At 49.7% G+C, this 23,020-nt stretch overlaps 1 protein-coding gene and 1 pseudogene across 1 annotated transcript in view; both read left to right on the top strand.

The window, feature by feature from the left end:
- Positions 1-17,267: 17,267 nt before the first annotated feature.
- Positions 17,268-17,389, top strand: LOC123819565 (annotated as a pseudogene).
- Positions 17,390-22,874: 5,485 nt separating this feature from the next.
- The window catches only part of ITGA1 (integrin subunit alpha 1), a 150,682-nt gene continuing 150,536 nt past the window's right edge, over positions 22,875-23,020 (top strand). The window contains exon 1 of the mRNA XM_045839909.1: positions 22,875-23,000. Coding sequence (XP_045695865.1) covers positions 22,940-23,000 — 61 coding nt within the window. The 5' untranslated portion in view covers positions 22,875-22,939. The remainder of the gene's footprint in view (positions 23,001-23,020) is intronic.

Genomic DNA, 23,020 nt, shown 5'->3' with positions numbered 1-23,020 from the left:
CTCCCATCGTTTGCCTAATTTTATCTGCATTTTTGTTTCAGTACAGTACAATGTCTCTTTGTCTCCATGGAACCATTAAGAAGGATGGAGAAAACCACACTGAGATGGTAATGAATTTTTTTAAATGAGAAGAACCCCATTTATTCTGTAGAAATGAAGAATACTCCCATATATATGTTAATGTGCATGTGATGTGTATCTGAGGGAAACAGCTTAACATGGTTTTTTTTTTTTTTCAGGCTCCAGTCCGTGGTTTTATTTGAGTTTGTGCTTTCTGTCTTACAGTCATGGTTACTAACTTATTTTATAGGTAGTAACTGAAAGCCACCCACTTCCTGTTTGCTTTTTCCCCTGAAAACTATTTATTACCGAGGCCACTGCTACACAGTAGCCATGTGTCATGCCTCGTCGTGTCTCGGAAACTTCCTTGCTCACCAGCTACCCACCTCGCCAACCCCCACAAACACTTACAAACTATGTGTTCCGGGCCGTAGATCTAAAACCCTTTCTGCAGGGGAGCTGTCATCCTTTGTGACATTCCTGGGCACAGAGGAGGTGACAGTCAAGATCAGTCTAGATTCTGAATCTAGATGAACGGCGACAGTGACTTTCGGACACACTTGGTAGTTTCTGCTGGGCTGTCTGTCGCCCACTGCGTCACAGGGCTGCACGTGCCGTGAATTTTACGATACACGCGTCTCTCCAGAATCCAAGACTTGCGCTTCCTTTCTCCGGATCGGGGAGGCGTGCGGGCGTGCCAGACTGGTGATCATCCAGGGAGATCTTGAGGTTCACCTTCAGAGGATTTCTACCAAAACTTAAAGTGTGCTTCGTCGTCTCTGTGACCTGAGAACTTCCTGTGCATTCGGACCATCGCGTACATCAACACATCCCTTATGTCAAACAGGGACAACCTCCGGCTTCAGGGACGGAACTCGGGGAAGATGAGAAAAAGGAACTGAATCACCATTGACTCAGCTCGCAAGTCGGCTCTGACTCCGAATGTTTCACTTCCTTGAAGAGCCCCGAGCGGTGCTTGTCTGGGCTGGGCTCGTTTTTGGTTTTCCTTATAATCGTCTCATGGGCGGTGTCACCTTCTGACATCAGGAAGAAGCCCCCGTGCCAGGGTCGGAAGGGTCTGACGAATTGGTTCCGACAGCTCTCCCTGACTCACAAAAAAAAAGACTCCTTATATCAGCACGTAGTTTAGTTCTCTTCAACACGCCTTCGCCTGTTATCCAGCCGGCAGCAGAGAAACAGGCACATTGTTCACACTGTGCGCTAACTCCTACCTGCACGGGGGAGGTGCGCTCACGGGCACACACGCGATTTCTACCGCCAGGAGCGCCCTCGCTCGCCGCGCGAATGCACCTGACTTGGAGGCTCCCGGCAAGACCGGCCTGGTCGCTGGGACCCCAGGACCCTGGCACTCCCGCGGACCGTGTGGATGAGGCTGTCGGAGGCTTCTTCGGTCCCTTTCATCACGGCGCTCCATCTGAAAGAAGTAAACTCAGCTTTCCTCTGGCAGATACTTCTTTTATAATCCCATTCTTAAAACACAGCTAAACGGTGCAGACGAGTCTGCCCTGGGAGTCAGACGGCCACAGCTGATGGAACTCGGAGCGTTTCTTCGAGGAGACCTCTGCTCCTCCGGCTTCGCCCAGGCTTGCGGGCCCGCGTCTCCCAGGCAGCCTCCCCGTGCAGCCAACATGGAAGCAACAGAAAGAAGTGCTACCTCGCATGCCAGTGGTTTCCTGTCACCCACGCGAAACCAGCCCGCGACATCCTAGGCAACCCGAAATAAACAGACGTGAATACAACTGTGCTCACAATCCCTGTTTGACTGGTGGCTTGAATGACCATGGGCAGGGACACAGTTTTTAAACCAGCTCAGTTGGTGTGTTGCCGTGTGTGACCTAAGAATTCTCATTTCTTTCTCTGCATCTTCTCTGGCTGTGGATACGGGTGCTACCTACAGCTGCACTACAGTTCAGAAATTTATCTTCCACGTTGGAGTCTCTCTTACTCTTTATTTTTTTTAATTTAATCTTTATTGTACTTTTTTCCATTACCTTGAAGTCCTGATACTAGTTTAAATCACAATGTTTGGCCCTGATTGGTGTAGCTCGGTGGATTGAGCGCGGGCTGCGAACTGAAGCATCGCAGGTTCGATTCCCAGTCAGGGTACATGCCTGGGTTGCAGGCCATGACCCCCAGCAACCGCACATTGATGTTTCTCTCTCTCTCTCTCTCTTTCTCCCTCCCTTCCCTCTCTAAAAATAAATAAATAAGATCTTTTTTTAAAATTATAATGTTTAAGTCTCATTTTGTAAGTTTCTTTACTATTTTATCTTTTGGTCTTTACTGTTCCTTGGGTTTTCCTAACTACTAGGTCCAGCTCAAGCGGCATCGTTTAAAATCTCTATAATCCATGGTCGCTTCTTGAGAATCTATGCAGAAGACGACATTGGAAATGGACTGCAAGGGTGGCTAAGATTCTAATGAGCAAGCACGGGGCCAACGTATGTTGATTTTCCTGTTTTCAAGGTTCCCCAGACATGCAGGTTTCCTGGGCTGCCAGCAAGGGGCCTGATTTGTCACCTGGCAAGCTCACCTCGTAAGCCACCGAGCAGAGAGCTGCCACTTTCCCGGCCGGACCCCGTGGACCCGGGCTGCACACACGAAGCTCGGGCCTCGTCCATGAACGATGAACCTGTCGAACCTGAGTCAGTGAGACTGTTCTCACATGCGCCGCTCCGAAAATGCAAGCAGTCTGGCTATGTCGTCAGCTTGTGCAACTACATCCTGAAGAAAGGAGAACAACTTTTACCGTCCCTATACAAATGACTACATTGTTATTCGCATGGCAGAGAGAGAAGGAGACAAAGAGGAAGACGAGAATAGCGGCATTTATTTCTGAACTCTGAGGTCAGTGGGAACAAGGAAGCGTTTAAAGAATGTTCTGCTAAATGAGTGATTAAAGGAAGATTAAGAATACAGAGAAAGGGTGTTCCGCTTGGGTCTTACCTTTCTTCATCATTGACCGACCGGCTTCTCGGGCCTCAGCTTATACGTGTCCACTGGGAGGCCCCGGCTTCTGGGCAGCCGTGACTGCCCTGCTGCGGGGCGTGCCCAGGATCGGGCCATGGAAATATTGTTTATGATAGCCAAACTGGGTGTAACCGAAGGGAGCAAGGGAAGAGGGCGCAGCAAATCTATGCAATGAAATACAGTCATTAAAAATAATCGGTGTGCCACTTCCGATGGCATAAAAATGTGCCCATGATGAAAAACAGATTACGTAAGGAAACTGCATAATGAAAAAATAAAGGACAAAAACATAGTATTCATAGCATGATATCATTGTTATAAACATCCATGTGGATGTACATACCTCATACGTTTTAAAGACTCTACATGTTATTAACCGCTTATCACTTGATGGCAAGACTATGTACTTTTTATTTTTATTTATTGTATATTGTGTATAATTTGTTTACTTATTATATAACCTGTATAATGTTTATTTGTTGTCTAACTTGTATCATACGGGTTTCTTTTGCATAAGGGGAAACATAAAGGTCATTGAAGCAAACATTTCCTGAGCAAAGAATTGGTAATTGAAACAATAAAACATGATCCGTTTAGTAAAAGTGCACAAGGAGTCTTTACTGCCATCCCTCTAGGTGGAGCACGGTTTTAAATGGAGTAGCACTAGATTTCGTTTTTTCTGCCTAAGGTAATAAAATGTCTTTCCCTTCCCCCTCTCCTCTGGGGAAGGCTAGATGAGTGGTAATCCTCATAAACAGACACATTAAATTCAACCCGCAGGTTCTCACAACATTAATGAGTTTGGCACCCCATTTTGAAAGCCAGATGTTTTCTCTGGACCATCACCCCAGTGTCCTAGGTTCCGTCTGGCACGAAGCCGAACTCTGGATATAACCCACGTCCCCCTGACGGACTTTTCTGTAAATCCACGGTGTGGGCCACAGGCAAGAAATTGGAAACCAGTCGACTCACTGATTTTCTTACTTGAGCCTTGAGAGTTCCATTCAACAACCAAACGGTTCGTGGGATTTTATTTTGTCCAGTTATACAGAGCCCTTTAGACAGGACTCCGAGAAGAAAATGCATCCCGAGCAGCCCGAGGGCTCCACAGGCAGACTTCTGCGAACGGGAAGGAGGCTGCGCTTTGAAAGGGAAACTGATCTTTTCAGACAAGCACACTATTACTTGAAAAAAAAAATAGTCTATTGCGAAGGGGGAGACTCAGGAGGCAGAGAACGAAAGTGTTATCTATCCTGGTGGTTTAAAGCATGTTGAACTGTAGTTTGCCCAGTGTGATCCTTGAAAGGCACCTTTCGCCCTGTAGCACAGGGCGCCCGAGTCGGAACAGAACGACTGTGCTCCCGCCAGTGCATGAGTGCCGCGTGCATCCCCTTGCTCCCCCCGTTCCTGCGCCAGCGGCTCACGCTCCTTGTTCGCGTCATCCTTCTGCTGACGCTGCGCACCTCTGGGCCCCCGGGACCGAGAGGAGAAACAGAGGGATGTCCGACCCTTCCATTCCCCGCCCGTTCTCCCTCTTCCTACACCCCTACACCCCTACACCCCAGGTCTCGTGCCGCGGCTCATCCTGGGGTACACTCGCCTCTGCAGATAACCCACCTTCAGAGCAACTCCCTCCTGGATTTATCCCTCCAGCCTCGCTCACTTCTGTTCCACACCCACTCACACTCACCCGCCTTCTTGACGGAAGGGGTGTGCGTGCACGTGACTGTTGACTGTGTCTTTTCCTGCAAACGTAGGTTTCTACTAAGTGAACTTCACGACTTCCTACTTCATGCGAACTCCTCCCGGCTGGCCCTCATCAGCCCCAAAAACACGTAAAATGTCATTTCCTCAGACAGCTCCTGTCTGATTGTTCAAATGCAAGTCGCCACCAGCCACTCTATTGTAACTATTTGTGTAATAGTTATTCCTGTGTGACAGGTTTTCTCATTTATTCATTTATTGTTTATTGTTTATCTCTTCCCCCCAAATAATAAGCTCCATGAGGGCAGGGACTCTGTCGGTCCTATTCACTCCCGGAGAGCGCCTTGGGACAACGAAACTAATAACCTTAAATCTGTCCCTACTCCCGCCTTACAACTGCAGGCACGGTCAGGGCCAACAGAAGGATAGATACAAGGCATCGCTGTTATTAACTTACGGTTGAAAGAGCAAAACTCTGCTGTAACATAAAGTGCAGGAGATAGATTCACGAGCAGTGCATTCACTTTGGTTTCACACACAAAAAAATCAGTAAAACTCACAACAGAGCATGACCTGAGGGAGCTCTGGGGCTGACGTGGGTCACGGCGCTTCCACTGAGCCCCGACAGCCTGAGGGAGCCCCGCGGGGACACGCAGCCCGTGGCCAGCGGAGGGCCGTGGGCGGGCAGGCGTGGGCGGGCAAAGAACCGGGGGCAGGATGGCAGGCCCTGGCTCTGAGTCTGGACAGTGATTGAACGTGCCCCTCGGCTGTGACTACGATTTTTTTTTTCCAGTAGAGCTATTCTTGGCATGTGCGAAATATCAATCTCTAGGCCTGAATATATTCCTAACAAAACCGCACATGTTTCTATTTGACATCTACTCCAGGTCATTTGATTTCCTGTGAATGTGGCTCAGTGGGGGGAGCCACACGATAAGCCACAGCCAGGGACTGCCAGTTATTCAGTGTCACTCTGCCTCTCAACAAAGGCCACTGCATCCTGTGTGACAGGAAAGAGGGCGGGGACCTTGTATACCAAACTTCCAGAAGTCCTTGTTTACAAGGCCGATGCTTTGTGCCCCGTGTGGCTGCCCAGAACTTTCCTCAGCGGGTCAGGGCTTCTTTCTCGGCAAGTTATCTTTACAAAACACATTGATGACTCTTTCCTTTTTTACGTATCAGAATATCTAAAACACACACACACACCCACATCAGGGCTAAGGACTCTTATTCAGATAAAAGTTCTAAACTAGAGAAAAAAATAGTATTAAGTGATGCATATTTTTAGGGTGGCTTACAGTGCTTTGCACGTAGTAGGTCTCGCATAAGCGTTTATTAAACCACTGAACCAAGAAACCAGAGCATGAGTTTCCGACACACTCTGCTGTTTAAGTTCTGAAGACCCCTCCGGAAGCGGGCTCCTGGATAATAAACACGTGCCTACAGGAGCGGCAGGCCCTGCTGACCGGCAGGCTCTAAGGACGTGCGGCCGGCAGCCGAGGGAAAGGAGGAGCCCCCTGCCGCCAGCCTGTGTCTCGGCTGCCCCGGCCCCTGCCCCCCTGCCCTCCGGTGCGCCCCTCTCCCGGCCCTGCAGCCCTCTGCCAGCCTCACCCAAGTAAAATGAAAGCCCTCGCTTGTCTTCTCCTTGCCCCCAGGGTTTTTCACACAGAAAACAAAGGCCCCAGCGCCCTATCCCCGCGTGCGAGCCTCCCAGCACCCCTCTCGTACAGGCGGGGCCTTAGACGACAAACTCGGGTTCCTGCCCGGTGCCCCCAGAGCAGGTCGTCGGCCTCCAGGGAGCACGGAGCGGATCTGCTGTGTCCACCAAGGGACCGGGCCTGCCCTCAGCCTGTCCCCGCCCTTCCTCCTCTCGCCCTCCCTGTCCCCAGGCCGGCACTCTGGCCAGGGCCTCCCAGTCTGTGTTTATAAACAACCCAGTCACCATCGGAAATTAAAGACCCGAGAGTTTCGGCCGAGACTCCGCGGCCCTGCCCTGTCTCAGCTCGACAGACGGAGCGGTTCTCGGTGTGCGGAGCCACCCAGCAGGAGGGCTCCAAGGGCGGCCCGTGGGGCAGCAAAACAATCCAATATCCCCCTGGTGGGCGAGTGTCAGGTGTCCTTTTGGAGCCGTGGCCGTCCGGCCGCAACTGTCTCTGCGTCCTGAGCGTGTCCCCTCCCGATGAATGGGGTCTTGTTGGAGTCACCGCCGTGTCTGTTCGGTGACGCGCAGCAGCTGATCCGCGGGGCTGCCACCCCGACTTCCTCCCTCCCTGACTTCCTAGAGAAGCGAATCGGAACAATGCTCACAGCCCGGGAAGACGGAGTGCTCCTGCAGCGCGTTCAGTGAGAGTTAGTTCCCTCCCTGTGAGCTCCTGTGACCGTGACACCAACCAGATGCATCTTGAAGCATGACTCCCGTGCCTCTGGGTGAGAAGGTTTCTCCCCGCACACACGCACCCACCGAGACCCAGGCCGCACACACATGTCACACGCGACAGTTGTTTCAAATGCATCTTTTATCACGTTGAGGAGCGTTTATGGCCCGAACCCCCAGTGTTAATCAGGACTGGATATGGAATCTGGCTTCAAAACACATTCACTTTCCAGCAACGTACCGCAGCGTCCGGACCCTTCCCGTCTGGTGACGTCTTGTCTCAGGGGAGAGTGCTTGCCAGGGCTGCGGGCGCAACCAGCGTCCCCGGACCGCTCTGGGGCGCTGCCAGTGGCCTCGGGGAAGGGCCGATCTGACCACCGAAGTCCAGCCAAGAGGCCTGTGGCCCAGCAGGGTGCATCCCGGCCTTTTGGGGGTGGGGGGAAGGAGCCCCAGGAACGCTCCTCCGAGATCGTGGCCCTGCTGACTTTGATTCATTCTCGTAACTAACCCTGGGTCCTGGAGAGCCTAAAAACGGGAGGGGCCTGTTCCTGTCCACTCCCCACCCCCCAGCACCACCTCCCGTCACGTGGCGTCTAGGGGCTGAGAATAGGGATGCAGGAAGGACTTACCTGTCCTCGTCAGGTGCCCGCACCCATAATGCATCATCTTATTGCTTGCAAGGAGCGGGGCGAAGCTGGGAGAGGCCCGTGCACCCAGCGAGTCAGGCAGCCAGGCCGAGAACGTGCAGCACTGGGCATGGGGGCTGGTTACTCTCCACGGCTCGCCCTCCCAGGTTCCCCCTCTGCCTTTCCTTCCTGGTCTGCTCCGTGGTCCAGGGTACGCTGACCCTTGCGAGTGGGGTCACATGGGTCCCTCTACCCTCTGGACGGTTAGGCAGGTGAGATCCTTGGGCAGGTGCTGGTGAGCGGAAGGGAGAAGGTGGTCTCCTGGTGCCCTCCCGGGCTCTCTCTCCCGCCCAAGGCTCTCTCCCCACCCCCACCCCCCTCCCTCCCCTCTGGCTGCCTCCTTCTACAGGGACAGCTTCTACTGGGCACCCACTCCCCTCCCAGACTCCAAGGCTCACCGCTAATGCCGTCTCTTGCTTGCTGGTTCCCTCAGCCCTAACGACACCCGTAAATAGCCCTGTTACTGAACTCGAATCCAAGTCCAGGGTGGTCGTAACTTCTATCACGTTCTGAGTCATGGCTGGGGTTGGAGTCGTGACAAATGCATGCGTACATGCAAGCATGCCTACACACATATGTTTATGCATGTGGCTTGAGGCCTCATTCCTAGTGAGGGAACTTTGATTCTACAGAAAACTCACTGAACGCTCCAGACACTTCCCCTTGAAAGAAGTGAGAGAGGGAAGGAGGCGGGGGGGGAGGAAACAGAGGCAACTGGTTCTTTGCCTTCGTTACAACATTCTTTTCGTTCTCAATGTCTAATGAGTGTTTAAGTAACACATTCTAGTTCAAGTTAAATAGACATATTTTTTCATCGAAGGAATTCTAATTCTCAAATCCTTCATTTAGATTAAGATTTAATGTAAGATTTCTTTAGTTGGCAAATGAAGAACACAGGGCAAACTTCAATACATTTTCTCCCAAGTCAGTGACCAGACCAAAATATGAAATTGCTCAGAAGCTCCGCACCTGCTTGGGTGGAGTGCGTGTCCTGGTGCTCCGACCACCTGTGCCAGCTAAAACGCAGGACAGTCTGCTTCACACACGTGCCAACACCAGCGTACGCCAGCGCCATGGAAGGGACAACGCGAGCTGGGTGAGTACTTAAGAGCTGTTGGCATTTTAAACATCTCTGAGTTCTTTGTTGCAACTCTTATTTACTTCTATTAGAGACCATATCACTTCGCACTTAACTGCCTAGCTGACCATACGCCAAGGCTCGCTTTACCTTGTGACGCAGCGGAGGTGGACAATGAGTTCCCACACCACCGGCGAGCGCCGACGAACAGCATCACGGCCGCCACGGTCACTCCCTGAGGCTCCCAGATGCCAGCTCCATTCCAACAGCTGCTGACACGGTGTGCACAAGGAACAGGAAACAGATGTGTCCTAGACATTTATTCCAACATTTTGTGTATATTTACTGCAAACAGACACAAATTAAAATACAAGCTTAAGCCCTGGCTGGTGTGGCTGAGTGGACTGAACACCAGCCTGCGAACTGAAAGGTCGCCGGTTCGATTCCCCGTCAGGGCACATGCCTGGGTTGCAGGCCAGATCCTCAGGTGGGGATGTGTGAGAGGCAACCAATCGACGTTTCTCTCTTTCTCTCTCCTTTCCCATCTCTCTAAAAATAAATAAAAATATTTTTTTTAAAAAAACACAGTCTTAACATAAAGTAAATTCTCTTAAAAATGTTCCCAGATCGTGGATACACAGAATTTAAAAAAAAAAAAAAACTGAACCTCCAGAGTTAGGTTTCAGTCTTTGCAATCCATTTATTGAGTGGCTCTGTATTTCTGCAAAGTACAGAAAATCAGAGACACTACCCAGACTTCCTGATGAGGAAGTGTGAAAGGCAAACACACAGATAATGAAATAATTCTCAATGATGACACAATATCATGCAAATAAGACATATTGTGATTTTTTTCTGCGAATGTTTATGGAGTGAAGTGAGTGTGTAACTCCTCTTTTTTAAGATTATTTATTTATGCATGTATGTATGTATGTATTTATTTATTTTTAGAGAGGGAAGGGAGGGAGAAAGAGAGAGAGAGAAACATCAATGTGCGGTTGCTGGGGGCCGTGGCCTGCAACCCAGGCATGTGCCCTGACTGGGAATCGAACCTGCGACACTTTGGTTTGCAGCTCTCACTCTATCCACCGAGCTACACCAGCCAGGTCTTACCTGCTCTTAACCTTGGCAAGAGGCCAGACCTTGCACACAGCGGTGAAATAGGAGGGGCTGAGAGGCCGGTGAAGCTGTGATGTAAAGACAGTAGAAGCGAAAGGGAAAACAGCGCAAAGAGCCAGGCACGGAGTAAGTGGGTGAGCATTCCTAGTCCTGCCTTGTGTCTCCGTGCAGACCAGTGTCACTGTCGCAGTGTGGGTGACGTTCTGGCATCTGTGTGTGTGTGTGTTCACAAGCATGCTCACCATCCCACATACATGTGTTTTAAATGTTAGGACGCCACCAGATTCAACTTCCTGACTTCATCAGTTTTTGATGGAAGAACCATCAACTCTTGTATTTTTTTTAACGATTGTAATAAAACCATAAGACTCCCCAGAATACGGAGTCACCTCAAGTCTGTTTCATTGTGTCACCTTTGAATTCCATTTGATTGCTTTATAAGAGAGAGTTAGAATAGTTCTTAAAATAAGCCACCGGAGTTCATTCCGGACCCCCAGAAGTTGCTAACTCATTGGCATTTTATCTCCAGTGTTTCTTCCTATTTGCAATTTTAGGACATTTAGTTTTCCTGGCACGGTTAGAATCGGCTTCAATGCCGGGGCTGAAAGCAAACGGGGGGGTGGGGGGGACTCTTCTTTGTCGTGCCCGCTTTGCCCGCGGTCTCAGGGCGCGCCCCACCGCGCTGCCCCTCGGGAGACCCGTCTGTGCGCGGTTTCCTCGTCTACTTCGCGCAAGTGCTTTCAACTGTCGCGATCAACAGAGGTAACCTCGGTGAGCTGTATACTGCCTACTTCTTTGTTCTAATTAGTAGACGTCACCGAATCAGCACCTCAACCAACTTCTAGCATTTCAACAAGCCGGGTCCTTGCATGCGGGACCCACGGTCACGGACAACAGCGAGGGGAAGGCCAGGGGAGGGGAGGGGAGCAAGGCCGGGGAGGAGGAGGAAATGCGGGTGGAAATGGGGACATCTGCCGCAGGGTCAACAATAAAAATAAAGAAAAATAGGGGAAGAAAGAAACCGTATTCGTTTCAAAGAAATCTGGTGGCTTGCTTTTTCTGTTTCATAATGACCGTCAGGGTCGGTAGTGCATGTGGTTCTCCAGAACTGCTATGTGCATCAGACTGAGAACTGCAAAAGGACATACGGTTTCCACTTGTTCCCTCGCTATTTCTTGCACATAATTGCTTTAAGTTATTTTCTTTGTAGTCGTGTGGGGGATTATAGTTAGCACCTTAAAACAATCTAGTTGTTATCAGGTCCAACAGTATATGAAAATTCGCCCCGATATGGCCCAATTTCCTCTCCTTCTTTTGCACTGTTGTGCAAATTGATATCTTAATAATGATAAGCTCACCGACACAGTTTTGTGATTATTGCTTTATGTAGTTACTTTTAAATATAACACAAAATACATTTACATTCTTTTCCCCAGTTACTTATGTAGTTACCTTCCCTGGTGTCCTTCTTTCCTTCTTGTGAGCTGACTTACTGTCTCGTGTCTTCACCTCGGAATCGAGGACTCCTTTGGTGTTTCCCGTGAGGCGGGCCCACCCGCCCTGACCTGACTCGGTGGTTCTGTGTGCGGGAATGTGCGAGTTTCTCTTTCTGTGCTGAAGGAGAGTTCTGCTGGATACAGTTAACAGCCTTCTTCTTTCAAAAAGGGAAATGTCACCCTACTCCCTTCTGGTCTTCGTGATCTTCTTTTTTCACCGTTTAAGTTGTATTTGTTTGTTTTGAGAGAGAGGGGAAAGAGGGAGAGAAGCACTGACCAGGTTCCTCTCAAAGCCAGCCTGGCTGCGCCCCCACCAGGCATCGAACCCGCAGCCCAGGCGCGCACCCTGACCGCGTGTCTGTCTGGTGGCCTTCTGCATTGCGGAACGATGCCCAGCCGACAGGGCCACGCCGGTCAGGGCGGGTCTTCGTGATTCCTAGAGAGAACCCGGCAGCCCATCTTAAAAGAACCCCTTGCGCAGAAGGAGTGCTTCCTCTCACTCCTTTTATCATCCTCTCGTTCTCTTCGGTTTCCTCCAAACATTCAACAGTTGGACTGTATTGAGTCCAGGTGTGGTTCTCCTCGGATTTTTTCTAGCTGTAGCCATTGAGCTTTTTGGACTTGAATATTAATATTATTAACTCAATCTGGGAATTTTTTTTTTACTTTATTTCTTCAAATATGCTCTCCGGCCTACTGTCTCCCCCTTCTCCTGCTGCCGTCGGGGACACGGTGGCACCTTGGATGCTGTCCCACAGGTCTGAGGCTCCGAGTATTTTTGTTGCTGTTGTTTGTCATCGTTCCGTCCCTCACGCTGGGTAACTGTTCAAGTTCACTGCCTCTTTCTTCTGCCGGTTGAAATCTGCTGTTGGGCCCCTTTCCAGTGAATTTGTGTTTCCGCCATTGTAGTTTCAACACTATGATGCCTATTTTTTAAAGATGTCTGTCCTCTATTGATAGTCTGTACTCGGTCAGGCACCATGCTCAGACTTGAACTCTTTAGACATGGTTTCTTTATTTCTTTGAATACGTTTATCACAGATTCACAGTCTTCTCTAGGAGGTCCACCACCTAGGATTCCCGAGGGGCAGATTTTATGGCCGCTGTTTCCTTGTGTTTAGGGTATACTTCCCTTTTTCTCTACATGTCTTTTTCTTGCTGAAACTGGACATTTAAGATATTGTAATAGGGCAGTGCTGGACATTCCTCACTCCCTGGGGTTCGTGGTGATCGCTGTTTATTTTTGTTGCTGCTGTTGCCGCTGTGTCTTTATTGAGTGACTTCCCCAGACTCATTCTGTAAAGTCTTTATTCTTTGTTTTTTTTATAGCTGCTGAAGTCTTTGTGTGATTAGCCAAATGGTCACTTAATGATTAAACAGAGATTTTGCTTTAATGACTTAAAACAGCAAGTCTCCCGGCCTTGATGAGAGAGCACGTGCTCAGTGCCCGGCAGGCAGTTCAAACCGGACCTTAGCCTTTCCTTCCTGGTGGCACAGAGCTTCAAGGTCAGCCAGAGGTGAGAGATGAGGGCCTTCTCTCATCTTTCCCGAGAATCCACACAGCCCTGTACATGCACATGTCCTTCTAGATTCTCAAGACCGTGTGGAATTTTTCAAGTCCCCTAAGGACATCTTGCTGCCAGTGTTTTCCTTTTGCTTCTTTTTTTTTTTTTGGATCGTGTCTTGGTAGTTTTGACAGGTATTGCTGCCTCAGGCTCTTATGGGTTGAACAATCGCCAGGATTTTTTTGTTGTTTTTTTTTGTTTTGTTTTTGTTTTTGTTGTTTGTTTTTTTTACAAATGTTCTTGACACAGGGCTACTGTCACGGTGCTAGCTAGCTCCAAGACAGCCCGGATAAAGACAAGTCTTGAGAACGGAGCTTTGCAAAGAGCTGCCAGTCAGGACACATCGTAAAGATTCCCCTGGGCAGAGGCTTTGGGGAGGTGCACGACTGGGCTGCCCTCCACAGTGACCGCCAGACAACCTGTTTTCACAGCCACTCTCGTCGTCGTGATGTCTCTTGCTTTCAGGCAGCACAGGCTCAGGAGACCGGGGGTGGAGACTGGGCAAATTAAAATGCCAGCTTGCTGAGATTCAGCAGGCTTTCGTGATTTAAAAAATGTTTGCCACTCTTTGTTTAATGCCAGGGTTGTGAAAAAGTGGATTTTGACACATTTTTGCAAACGTTCTCGTGGCTTTTACAGAAGAGCATATTTTTGGAGGTACTTACTTTGTCATTCCAGAAATATTTCTCCCCCTTTTTTGTTTTAGTATTGCACAAATGTGCCTATCACTATCATCCACGCAAGACGAGTCTTTCGTTAGCACATTTTCATGAAATACAAATACCATATTTACTCAGAAAAGTTAAATTTGATCACTACAAAGTAGAAAATTCTAATTCACCTCTAAGTTTTAGTAATATAAAATAAAAAACAATCTCAACACTCAGTATTGTGGAGATAATAAAAACCTAAACAGTTACTCTAGCTAGACTGAATTATGGAAAAAAAATTTTATTCTACTTGTATTTGTGTGTTTCGGCAGGGTGGTCATTGTAAAAATGAGTTATAAGATTTTACAAGATATAATTACTCAGTTATGGTATAGACAGGTGCCAGATATATATAATTGGTAACTTCTCAGGCCTGTTTCTGAGCTCTTTTTATTAAATGTATCGGGGTGACACTGGTTAATAAAACTATATAGGTTTCAGGTGTGCGACTCTGGAACACATCATCTGTGTATTGTATTGTATTGTGTGGTCACCACCCCATGTCTCCTTCCGTCACCGTTTACCCCCCTGGCCTGCCTCCCCCTTCCCCTTTCCCTCTGGTAATCAGCATACTGTTGTCTAGGAAGTTTTTCAGGTTTTTTTTTTAATTCTTTCACCTTCTAAGCACATTAATGTCTAATTTGGCTAAGCACTGATAAACATTCCTAGACTAACAATATAATTTATTTTTTATAAACGTATAAGGAATGAATTTCTTTACGTCTCGACGCAAATAAAAATTGTAATCTGGTTCCATAAGCACAGGTGTGATGGGTGGGAGTGGTTGTTTTCTTCCTACATTGCCCCCTCTCTGCCCTGGCCGGTGTGGCTCAGTGGATCGAGCACTGGCCTGTGAACCGAAGGGTCACCAGTTCAGTTCCCAGTCAGGACACGTGCCTGGGTTGGAGGTGGTGGTGGGGGCCCCAGTTGGGGGCATGCGAGAGGCAAAGCAACCGATGGATGTCTCTCTCTCTCACATCAGTGCTCCCCTCCCTCTCTTTCTCCCTCCCCCTGTCCCTCAAATGAATAAAATATTTTAAAAAAATACATTGCCACCTCTCTTCCAGGTACCCAGAGCTCAGGTTGTTGACAGTCATAGTGTTCGTCATGGGGGGAGTGACCCCGGCCACTCTCAGGACAAGACAGGAGCCGGCTGTGGCTGACGGGGGACCTCAAAGTCGCCGGGTCCTGACAGGTGGGCTGTCGTAGGTGTGACACGGGCCGTGTCTGGGTGATTCCCCACATCTACCCTCACAGTCGCTCTAGGTCCAGACCCACCTGTCTCTGAATCCCCCCATTTCTCTTCATCCTCACAATTTGTACGATCCTTTTGCATCCGGAGAGTCCAACCACTTCCTGTAGCTTTTTGAAGAGGAAAACTCCTTCTTTTGGTCATGTAGTCTTCCGTTGTGTTTTCTTCTCAGCAGGACTTCAGTTAGGGAGAAAAACATGAAATGACAGTGCGTCCCAGAAAAAGAAAAAGGAAAGGGAGACACTGAATGCTCTCTCAGTACAGTACATCGGGGGTTTGAGAGAGACACGAGTCTCATAAAAAGAGTTCTTCCATCCTCCCCGTGTTTGTGACTGTGAAATTCTTTCCGGCAATATCGACATATAATTGTTTAATTACTACGATCATTTGTATTAGCCCTACTAACGCATTTACTATCACAATTACTTGTCCTATTACTTTTTATATTTCAGGCAAATGTAGCCATAACTCCGTAGTCAGCGCGTGAGATTCTTCTTTTGCTCCTTTGCAGCAGAGCTGGGCCCACATGAAAACATCCCCGGGGAGATCCCGGTGTTGAGGGCCTTAGAGTCTCATTTCCCCCTGCTTCCGGCTCAGACCCTGCTCCACAATGTTCCCCCCTGACCGTCCCATCCCACGTGGCTTTTCATCCTTACTCGACCCTGGCACCGCGAGGGGCTGTCAACTCGCCGGGCTGCCCACGCTCTCCCTTCCTGGAGGGGGGCCTGGTCGTCGTGGCTGCGTCTCAGGAGAAGCCCCACACTCTCCCCTGTTCGTGCCGTCTTTGCCCCACTGGACAGACTGCCTTCACCCCAGGAATCAACTTGGGGACCAGAATGTGCAAAACATCCACTGATGACAGTCTATCTTTACTAATTTTTTTAAAGATTTTATTTTTATTTATTTATTTTTAGAGAAGGAAGGGAGGGAGATAGAGAGAGAGAAACATCAATGTGCGGTTGCTGGGGGCCTGTGGCCTGCAACCCAGGCATGTGCCCTGACTGGGAATCGAACCTGCAATGCTTTGGTTTGCAGCCCGTGCTCAATCCACTGAGCTACGCCAGCCAGGGCTATCTTTACTAATTTTTAAACACCTATTATGTGGTGTCCAATTGGAGCATCTAAAAGTTCTTTAGACATCCCAGTAAGTGGCTTTATTTTCATCTCCTTTACATTTTAAAAGAACCACCAAACAGTATTCTTCTAGACTATGCTCTTTTGTCCAAGACAAATGCCCAATCTTCCTTCCACCTGTAGCCTGGTAGTGCCTATATTGTGCTTATCGATAATAAGTAATAATAATGTTCCTGTCAGAAGGCATTGCACAAAAATTCAGGGGACAGAAGTTTCACAGTGTGCTCCGTGGATTTAATATATTTCATTTCCTCTGCTATGAAAGTTAAATTAAATCAAGCCACTTCGGGGGAAACATTAAAAGAGAGTAAAAGACATGTTGAGTTGTCTGTCGCTCAGAACTGTGAAAACATTCTATGCTTATGAGGAGTCCAGATTCCTTGGCACCCTTCTAGGTCCCTGTAAATGTGGTCCCAGCCCCGCTGGCCTGTTCTAACTGCCACTCCGTCCTCCTCGTCCACGCCAGGGTGCTCTGCCTAGAAGGCCCATCACCCATCCGCCACCCGCGAAACCTCTCGCCCACGTCCTATGGAGCTAAACTCCGGAGCCACCAGCCCTATGAAACCCCATCCTTTTCTCCTGTTGACTTTATCTTTTACTCCAGGGGTCATCGGGTGCAGTGAGAGGGATCATTCTATGCCTTTCTCCGGGGAGCCTGTCGTTTCTTTGAGAACGGGCAGAGCACCGGCCCGGCCAGCGAGTCCCCGGGACGCGAAGACTCCCTTCTGCGCGGACGTGACCCCCCGTCTGTGTGAATGAATGCCCGACGTGGGGGGCAGAGGCCGCAGGCGTTAGGGATGAGGAGCTGGCTGCCTTGGTATTCATTATGGTCTGGGAGGACGGGTGGAAAGTAGCCACGTGACTGTAAAACAAGCTGTTTAGTGCTGTTGTTTCAGGGCCAAATGACAGACACACTTTCTCCCAACGTGTTTGCTTATTGTTAAATGCAGAAGAGTATTTCCTCACATGTACATTTAGGGAGCCAGTGCTGTGACGAGAAACACCAGCCTTCTCAGTGTGATTACTAACGGATAATTTGTTTGATGCGGTCCTGGGGTTTTAGAGCCCACCTACTCACATTTTGGAAAGCAGTTAAAGGCAAAGGGCTTCCGTCGTGAATGGCAGCTGGATTGCCCTAGGTGCAGAATCGACATCGGGACATTTTAGAAGTATAATTGCTGGTATCTGGGCAGCTGGTGATCGTTAGCTCTGGTGCCCATAAAATATTATAATAATAATAAAAGAAAAAAGAAAAGAAATTGCTTAAAGGAAAATAACTAAGCCATTCTGCTTCCCTAATCCTAGAACTGCCTAACAGCGAAAACAGAATTAATTGACATTTCAAATTAAGGGACCCAGCCACGCGGCTAAAACGCTGTTGCCGCCCTGCAGCGGCGGCTGGTCTGAGTCAGAGATGCCACGACTCACCGGCCTGGCCAGGGCCCCAGCCCGGCCTCCCTCCCCCCGGGCAGCCCTCGCTTGTCACCCATGCCGGAGTCTGCCAGCGCACTGTAGGGGGGTTTCCTGAACATTGAGAACTGCACCACAGCAACCCTCTGGAGTTAAATTTCTTTGAGCAGTACCAGCTGCCCAGATGTCTTTGGACCAGGTTTCTGGCACAGGCGAGTTCAGGAAATAGGGCGGGAGGGACACCTATTTTACTTTTTAAGTGAAAAAACACTCACAAGAACATGACGCGATAACCACAAAGCAAAGCAAGGAATGGCTGGTTGGTGGTGAAGTTCAAGTTCCGTGTCACTGTGACTTTATTTTGGTTACAGAAGGAGCAGTCTGACTCTAGCAGGAGCAACATGGCAGTTTCACCGGACGGCTTCGTGTCGCAGGCTGGAAGTGAGGTGTGTCCGTGTCAGGAATGAGGACAAAACTGCTGGTTTCTGCTCCTAGCGACAAGGGAAAGAAGCTAATGGACAGCAGGTCTTCAGCAGGAAATGCACTGCCCCCCCGCCCCATGTTTGCTGCCGCGTCCCGTACACAGCAGGAGCTTAAAAGACGCTGAGCTGGACCACACTACCCATGCGGCTTCGCTCCGGGAGCTCCCACCCCGGCCTTTGGAGAGCATCCCCTGGATACTTGCACACACAGTAGCATTTAGAAGCCGGAATCTTCATGAAATCTTTGTAAAAACAGACGCAGCTCTAGACAACACCCCTTAGGCTTACCATCGTAGAGTTGAGGACAGGGGATGCTTTGATGCTACCTGAAGATGTACTTGAAACCTCATACTTAACGTTTAAAAATAGCATTTTGCATTGTTTTATTTAAGTAAGTTTGCTGTTTTTACAACAACGTTAGAAGTATTTACTAGAGAGGAAAACTCTCCCACTCTCTTACTCAGGTGGGAGAACCTTATTTTACTCATGGCTTTAAGAACACACCATCTTGCCCTGGCTGGCGTAGCTCAGGGGATGGAGCGCGGGCTGCAAACCAAAGCATCACAGGTTCGATTCCCAGTCAGGGCACATGCCTGGGTTGCAGGCCACGGCCCCCAGCAACTGTACATTGATGTTTCTCTCTCTCTCTCTCTTTCTCCCTCCCTTCCCTCTCTAAAACTAAATAAATAAAATCTTAAAAAAAAAAGAACACACCATCTTACTACCAAAGGACGCTAGACCTTCTTGTATTCCAAAACCCTTAGTAAAATTTTCTTTTCCTGTTAAAAAAAATCCCTTTGACACCTAGCTAATTTGAAAACCAAGTCCTTGTTAATTTCGAGTATACCTATTTTACAAGGATACCCTCACGATAATTCCCTAATCCAAAATGAATGTTCCAAAGGCGAGGATCCCAGAGACGACCGTAGGAGTGGATGGAGAGGTATCTGATCAAACACTGACGTTCTCTTCTGACGCCCATCAATATACCTCAGTTCCGAGGGGCCCACCCCAGACACCCCCCGCCCTCTGTTCCCACCGTCTAGCTGATACTCATTCTTCTGCTACCCAAAAGAATGATTCGTTTCTATTACGTACTTACTTCAACCCAGACATCCTGCTAAATGCATTGTAGGCTCGTCTCATTTAACCCTCACACCAGTCTCAGAGAAAGGCAGTGTTTTCATTCCCATTCTACATCCGAGAAAACTGAGGCTCGGAGGACTAGATACTTCACCCGAACCACGCAGCTCCCGCACGGTGGTTCCAGGACGTGAAGCCGTCTGGCTCTCAAATCTTACTCATTCCCGCGATTCCATGCAGCATACTAGATTCCCTCTATGGAGAAAGCCTTGGTATGAAATACGTGCTTTTATTTTTGAGATTACTGGCCAGTAATCCCAATTACTTTAGCCTCATTTTGTAAACTCTTTAAGTTCAGTCTCTAACCTCTTTGTGTCCCTTTAATTACCACCCATGTTTCTCTCCCTCTTTTTAAAGATTTCATTTGGTTTGCTTTAGAGAGGGGGGAAGGGAGGGAGAAAGAGAAGGACAGAAACATCAACGTGTGGGAGCTACACCCATCAGGTGCCTCCCACACACCTCCCCATCCAGGGACCAGGCCTGCAACCCAGAAATGTGCCCTCACTGGGAATCGAACTGGAGATCCTTTGCTTTGCAGGCCAGCGCTCCACCCACTGAGCCACACCAGCCAGGGCAATTTCACCCATATTTCTGAAAACCCTAAAAAAAAAAAAAAGATCTGATCAGATTAGCTGCCATTTAAAATAAAACAGTGTACCCTATAAACTCCAGAGTTTAACCTTTGCCATGAAGTGACCTCGTGGAGTCACCAGTTTGTGAGCCCAGTTTTCATCATCGTGAAGCTTTAGTTCATTCAACGGCAAGTCTTCCTGTCGGTCCGGATGGAGCTGTTTAAGGAAACTGCTTGTCTGACATCGCTTTGTGTTTAGACTTATTGAAGTTCAGAAAATGAGCACGCATTTTTTAAAGATTTTATTTATTTAGTTTTAGAGAGGGAAGGGAGAGAGATAGAGAGAGAGAGAGAAACATCAATGTGCGGTTGCTGGGGGTCATGGCCTGCAACCCAGGCATGTACCCTGACTGGGAATCGAACCTGCGACACTTTGGTTCGCAGCCCGAGCTCAATGAGCATGCATTTTTAAATGTAATCCTTCAGCAAATGCTGTTTTCTCCATGCCTACGCTTGCCTTGATTTGACATGCAGATCGGTAAATATCGCCATCAGATTCATAACACACAGGGAAATGAACTTGAACTTCGGCAGTGGTGGCGGTGGTGGTCCCCATTAGTTTGCAAGTCCTAGAGGAGATGAAATATTTAAAGTCAACATCTTTATCAACCCCCCCCAAAAGAAAGGGAAAGTTTCCAGCAATTAAAACACTGATCATATTATAAGTATGTTTTAACCCTACTTTATTTCCATAAAATTTAACTTTATAGTTCCTCTTTTATTCTTTTCTTTCAATATATCACAACTCTCTAGAAGTCCACATGTGTGTCTATACATATGTGTAAATATATATACATACACACAGAAATATAAACACTATTTTCTGTTCTTGAAAACTGAGCAATTTAGAGAAAATGTTTTCTTCAATTAAAAAAACAGTGTTTTTGAACCAAGCATTCATTAGCATTTTTATTTTTTTAAAGATCTTATTTATGTCTTTTCAGAGAGAGGGGAAGGGAGGGAGAAGGAGATTCAAGCACAATGCAATTTCCTAGAGGTGTATTGGTGCAATTCTGAATATAGCTGCTAAGTAATGGAAGGAAGGAAGGAAGGAAGGGAACGTAGGAAGGAAGGAAGGAAGGAAGGAAGGGAGGGAGGGGAGAAAGGGAGAAAGAGAGAGGGGAAGGAAGGAAGGAAGGAAGGAAGGAAGGAAGGAAGGAGAAAGGAAGGAAGGAAGGAAAGAAAGAAAGAGAGAGAGAAAGAAAGAAAGAAAGAAAGAAAGAAAGAAAGAAAGAAAGAAAGAAAGAAAGAAAGAAAGAAAGAAAGAAAGAAAGAAAGAAAGGAAGGAAGGAAGGAAGGAAGGAAGGAAGGAAGGAAGGAAGGAAGGAAGGAAGAAACAGACCTGGAGACAAGGAAACGCGGATTTTCAATGTCTTCACCAGGTAGTGGGTCACTTCAAAGACCTGAGTCGGAGGAGGAATTCCGTGGCTGACCCGTCCGGGGACTGACTGGCTGGATGGCCTTTGACCTCTCCACTCAGCCCACCCACCTCCGACCTTCATTCACCTTCTGTAACTTTCTCGTCTCCTGTAACTCTTGGCCTCTACAGTCGTCTGTTTGGCGACCGACCCCGTCCTTCCTGTGGGCTTCTCCCCTCCCTCCCCTCGGGTGGCCTGCGCGGCGTCACCGGCACTTTGTTCCCGGCAACGGGTCCTCCTTTGGGGGGCACTCTTGCCCTGCCTACCCCCAGTGCTGCCAGAGAGTCTGAATCAGTTGCTGAATCCAACGGAGGTGAATACAACCAGCGCTTACCTCCACCGTCTGCCAACACAAACCCACTCACGCACTCCCTCCCTTTCTCTGACACTGTCGACCCCACGAAAACACCGCGGCTTGGAAAACAGCGAGCAGGAGGCGATGCTAACCAGCGAACGCGGCTCTCGCCTCGGGGCGGTGGGACGACTCCTCAGACCAGGGACGGGCCTTCCCGGGATGGGCACCGAGCGCCAGCGTCCCGCCGAGCCCACTCAGTCCCCCGCAACGGCGCGAGTCGGGGAGGAGGGAGCCGCAAGGACGCGACTTCATGCGCTCTTACTTACTTCCAGCAGTCTCCAGCAAGAGGCGGCCGGGGGGTGGGGGGGTGGCGCAGGAGGCGCCCGGGGTTCTTTATTAGCCTCAATCCCCAGTGTACAAACATCCTAATTCAGCTTAAACAAAATAGCCCACACGCATTCCATCTCTACGGGAAAGTTTCCCTCCCGCGTCCCTCTTGCGCTCTGTCTCCCTTTCTCCTCCACCCCGGCGCCCCCCCCCCCGCCCCACTGCCCCAGTCGTTTCCTCCCAGCCTCATTTCCTCCCGCTTATCAGTCCTCCCCAAAGAAACCCCTGCTACAAACACCCCTTTACTCACGAATCACCAAAAACCAAGCAAACCCTGCCTAGGAGGCAGCAGAGCCCTCAGGGGGCGTGTCGGTGTGGGTGAGCCCCGGCGCGCCGCGCCCGCCCCTCCCAGCGCGCGCGGACTGCGCCCAAGTTCTGGCGAGCGCAGGACGGGGACCGAGGTCTCAGACCTGCTCCCTCTTGCAGACCGTCCGCCTCCTTCCGCGCAGTCGGGCCCGGCAGCCCCGGCACTTTAGAAGTGCCCTCGCTGCCCGGAGCCAGAGAGCAGCAGCCAGGGGGGTGAAGGAGGAGCCACGGGGCTCGCAACATCCTCCCGAAGGGCCAGCCCGCGCCCGTCTTCCTACCACCTTAGGGAGTTGGCACGGACAGCGGGATCACCCTCTCCATGAAAGGCAGATGTCCCTTTAAGGTTTGCCTCGCAGCTCGTGGACTTTAGCCTAAACACGGGCCCGCGGAGCTGGCTTTATTTGTCCATGTCTCGGACGGAGCCTGGGAGGCTGCCAGGCGCACTTCAGACAGCCGAGGCGCGAAGGGGCGGACGGCGTGGCGCTGCGTCTGGGCTGTGACAAGCGTGCGGCGGACTGAGAAGCACCGGGGATCCCTCTGCCGCTCCTGAGCGCTCCGGCCGGCGGGCCAGCGACGTAGCCCCGCAGCGGCGGGCGGGCCGAGCCGAGGGGCCCAGCGCGCGCGCCTCCCGCGCCCGGTCCTGCCGGGACTCGCTCTGCGATCCAGCGCGCGCTCCCCGCGCTGCGGCCGCTCCGGCCATGGGCCCCCGGAGCCCCGCTCGCCCAGGGGTCGCTGTCGCCTGCGGCTGGCTCCTCACCGGTGAGCAACCCCGATTTCCT

The sequence above is a fragment of the Phyllostomus hastatus genome, unplaced genomic scaffold, assembly GCF_019186645.2.
Source record: "Phyllostomus hastatus isolate PE091 unplaced genomic scaffold, TTU_PhHast_1.1 phas_contig_329, whole genome shotgun sequence".
NCBI classification, from domain to species: Eukaryota; Metazoa; Chordata; class Mammalia; order Chiroptera; family Phyllostomidae; genus Phyllostomus; species Phyllostomus hastatus.
Note: the sequence above shows the minus strand (reverse complement) of the source record. Positions and strands in the feature narration are given on the sequence as shown.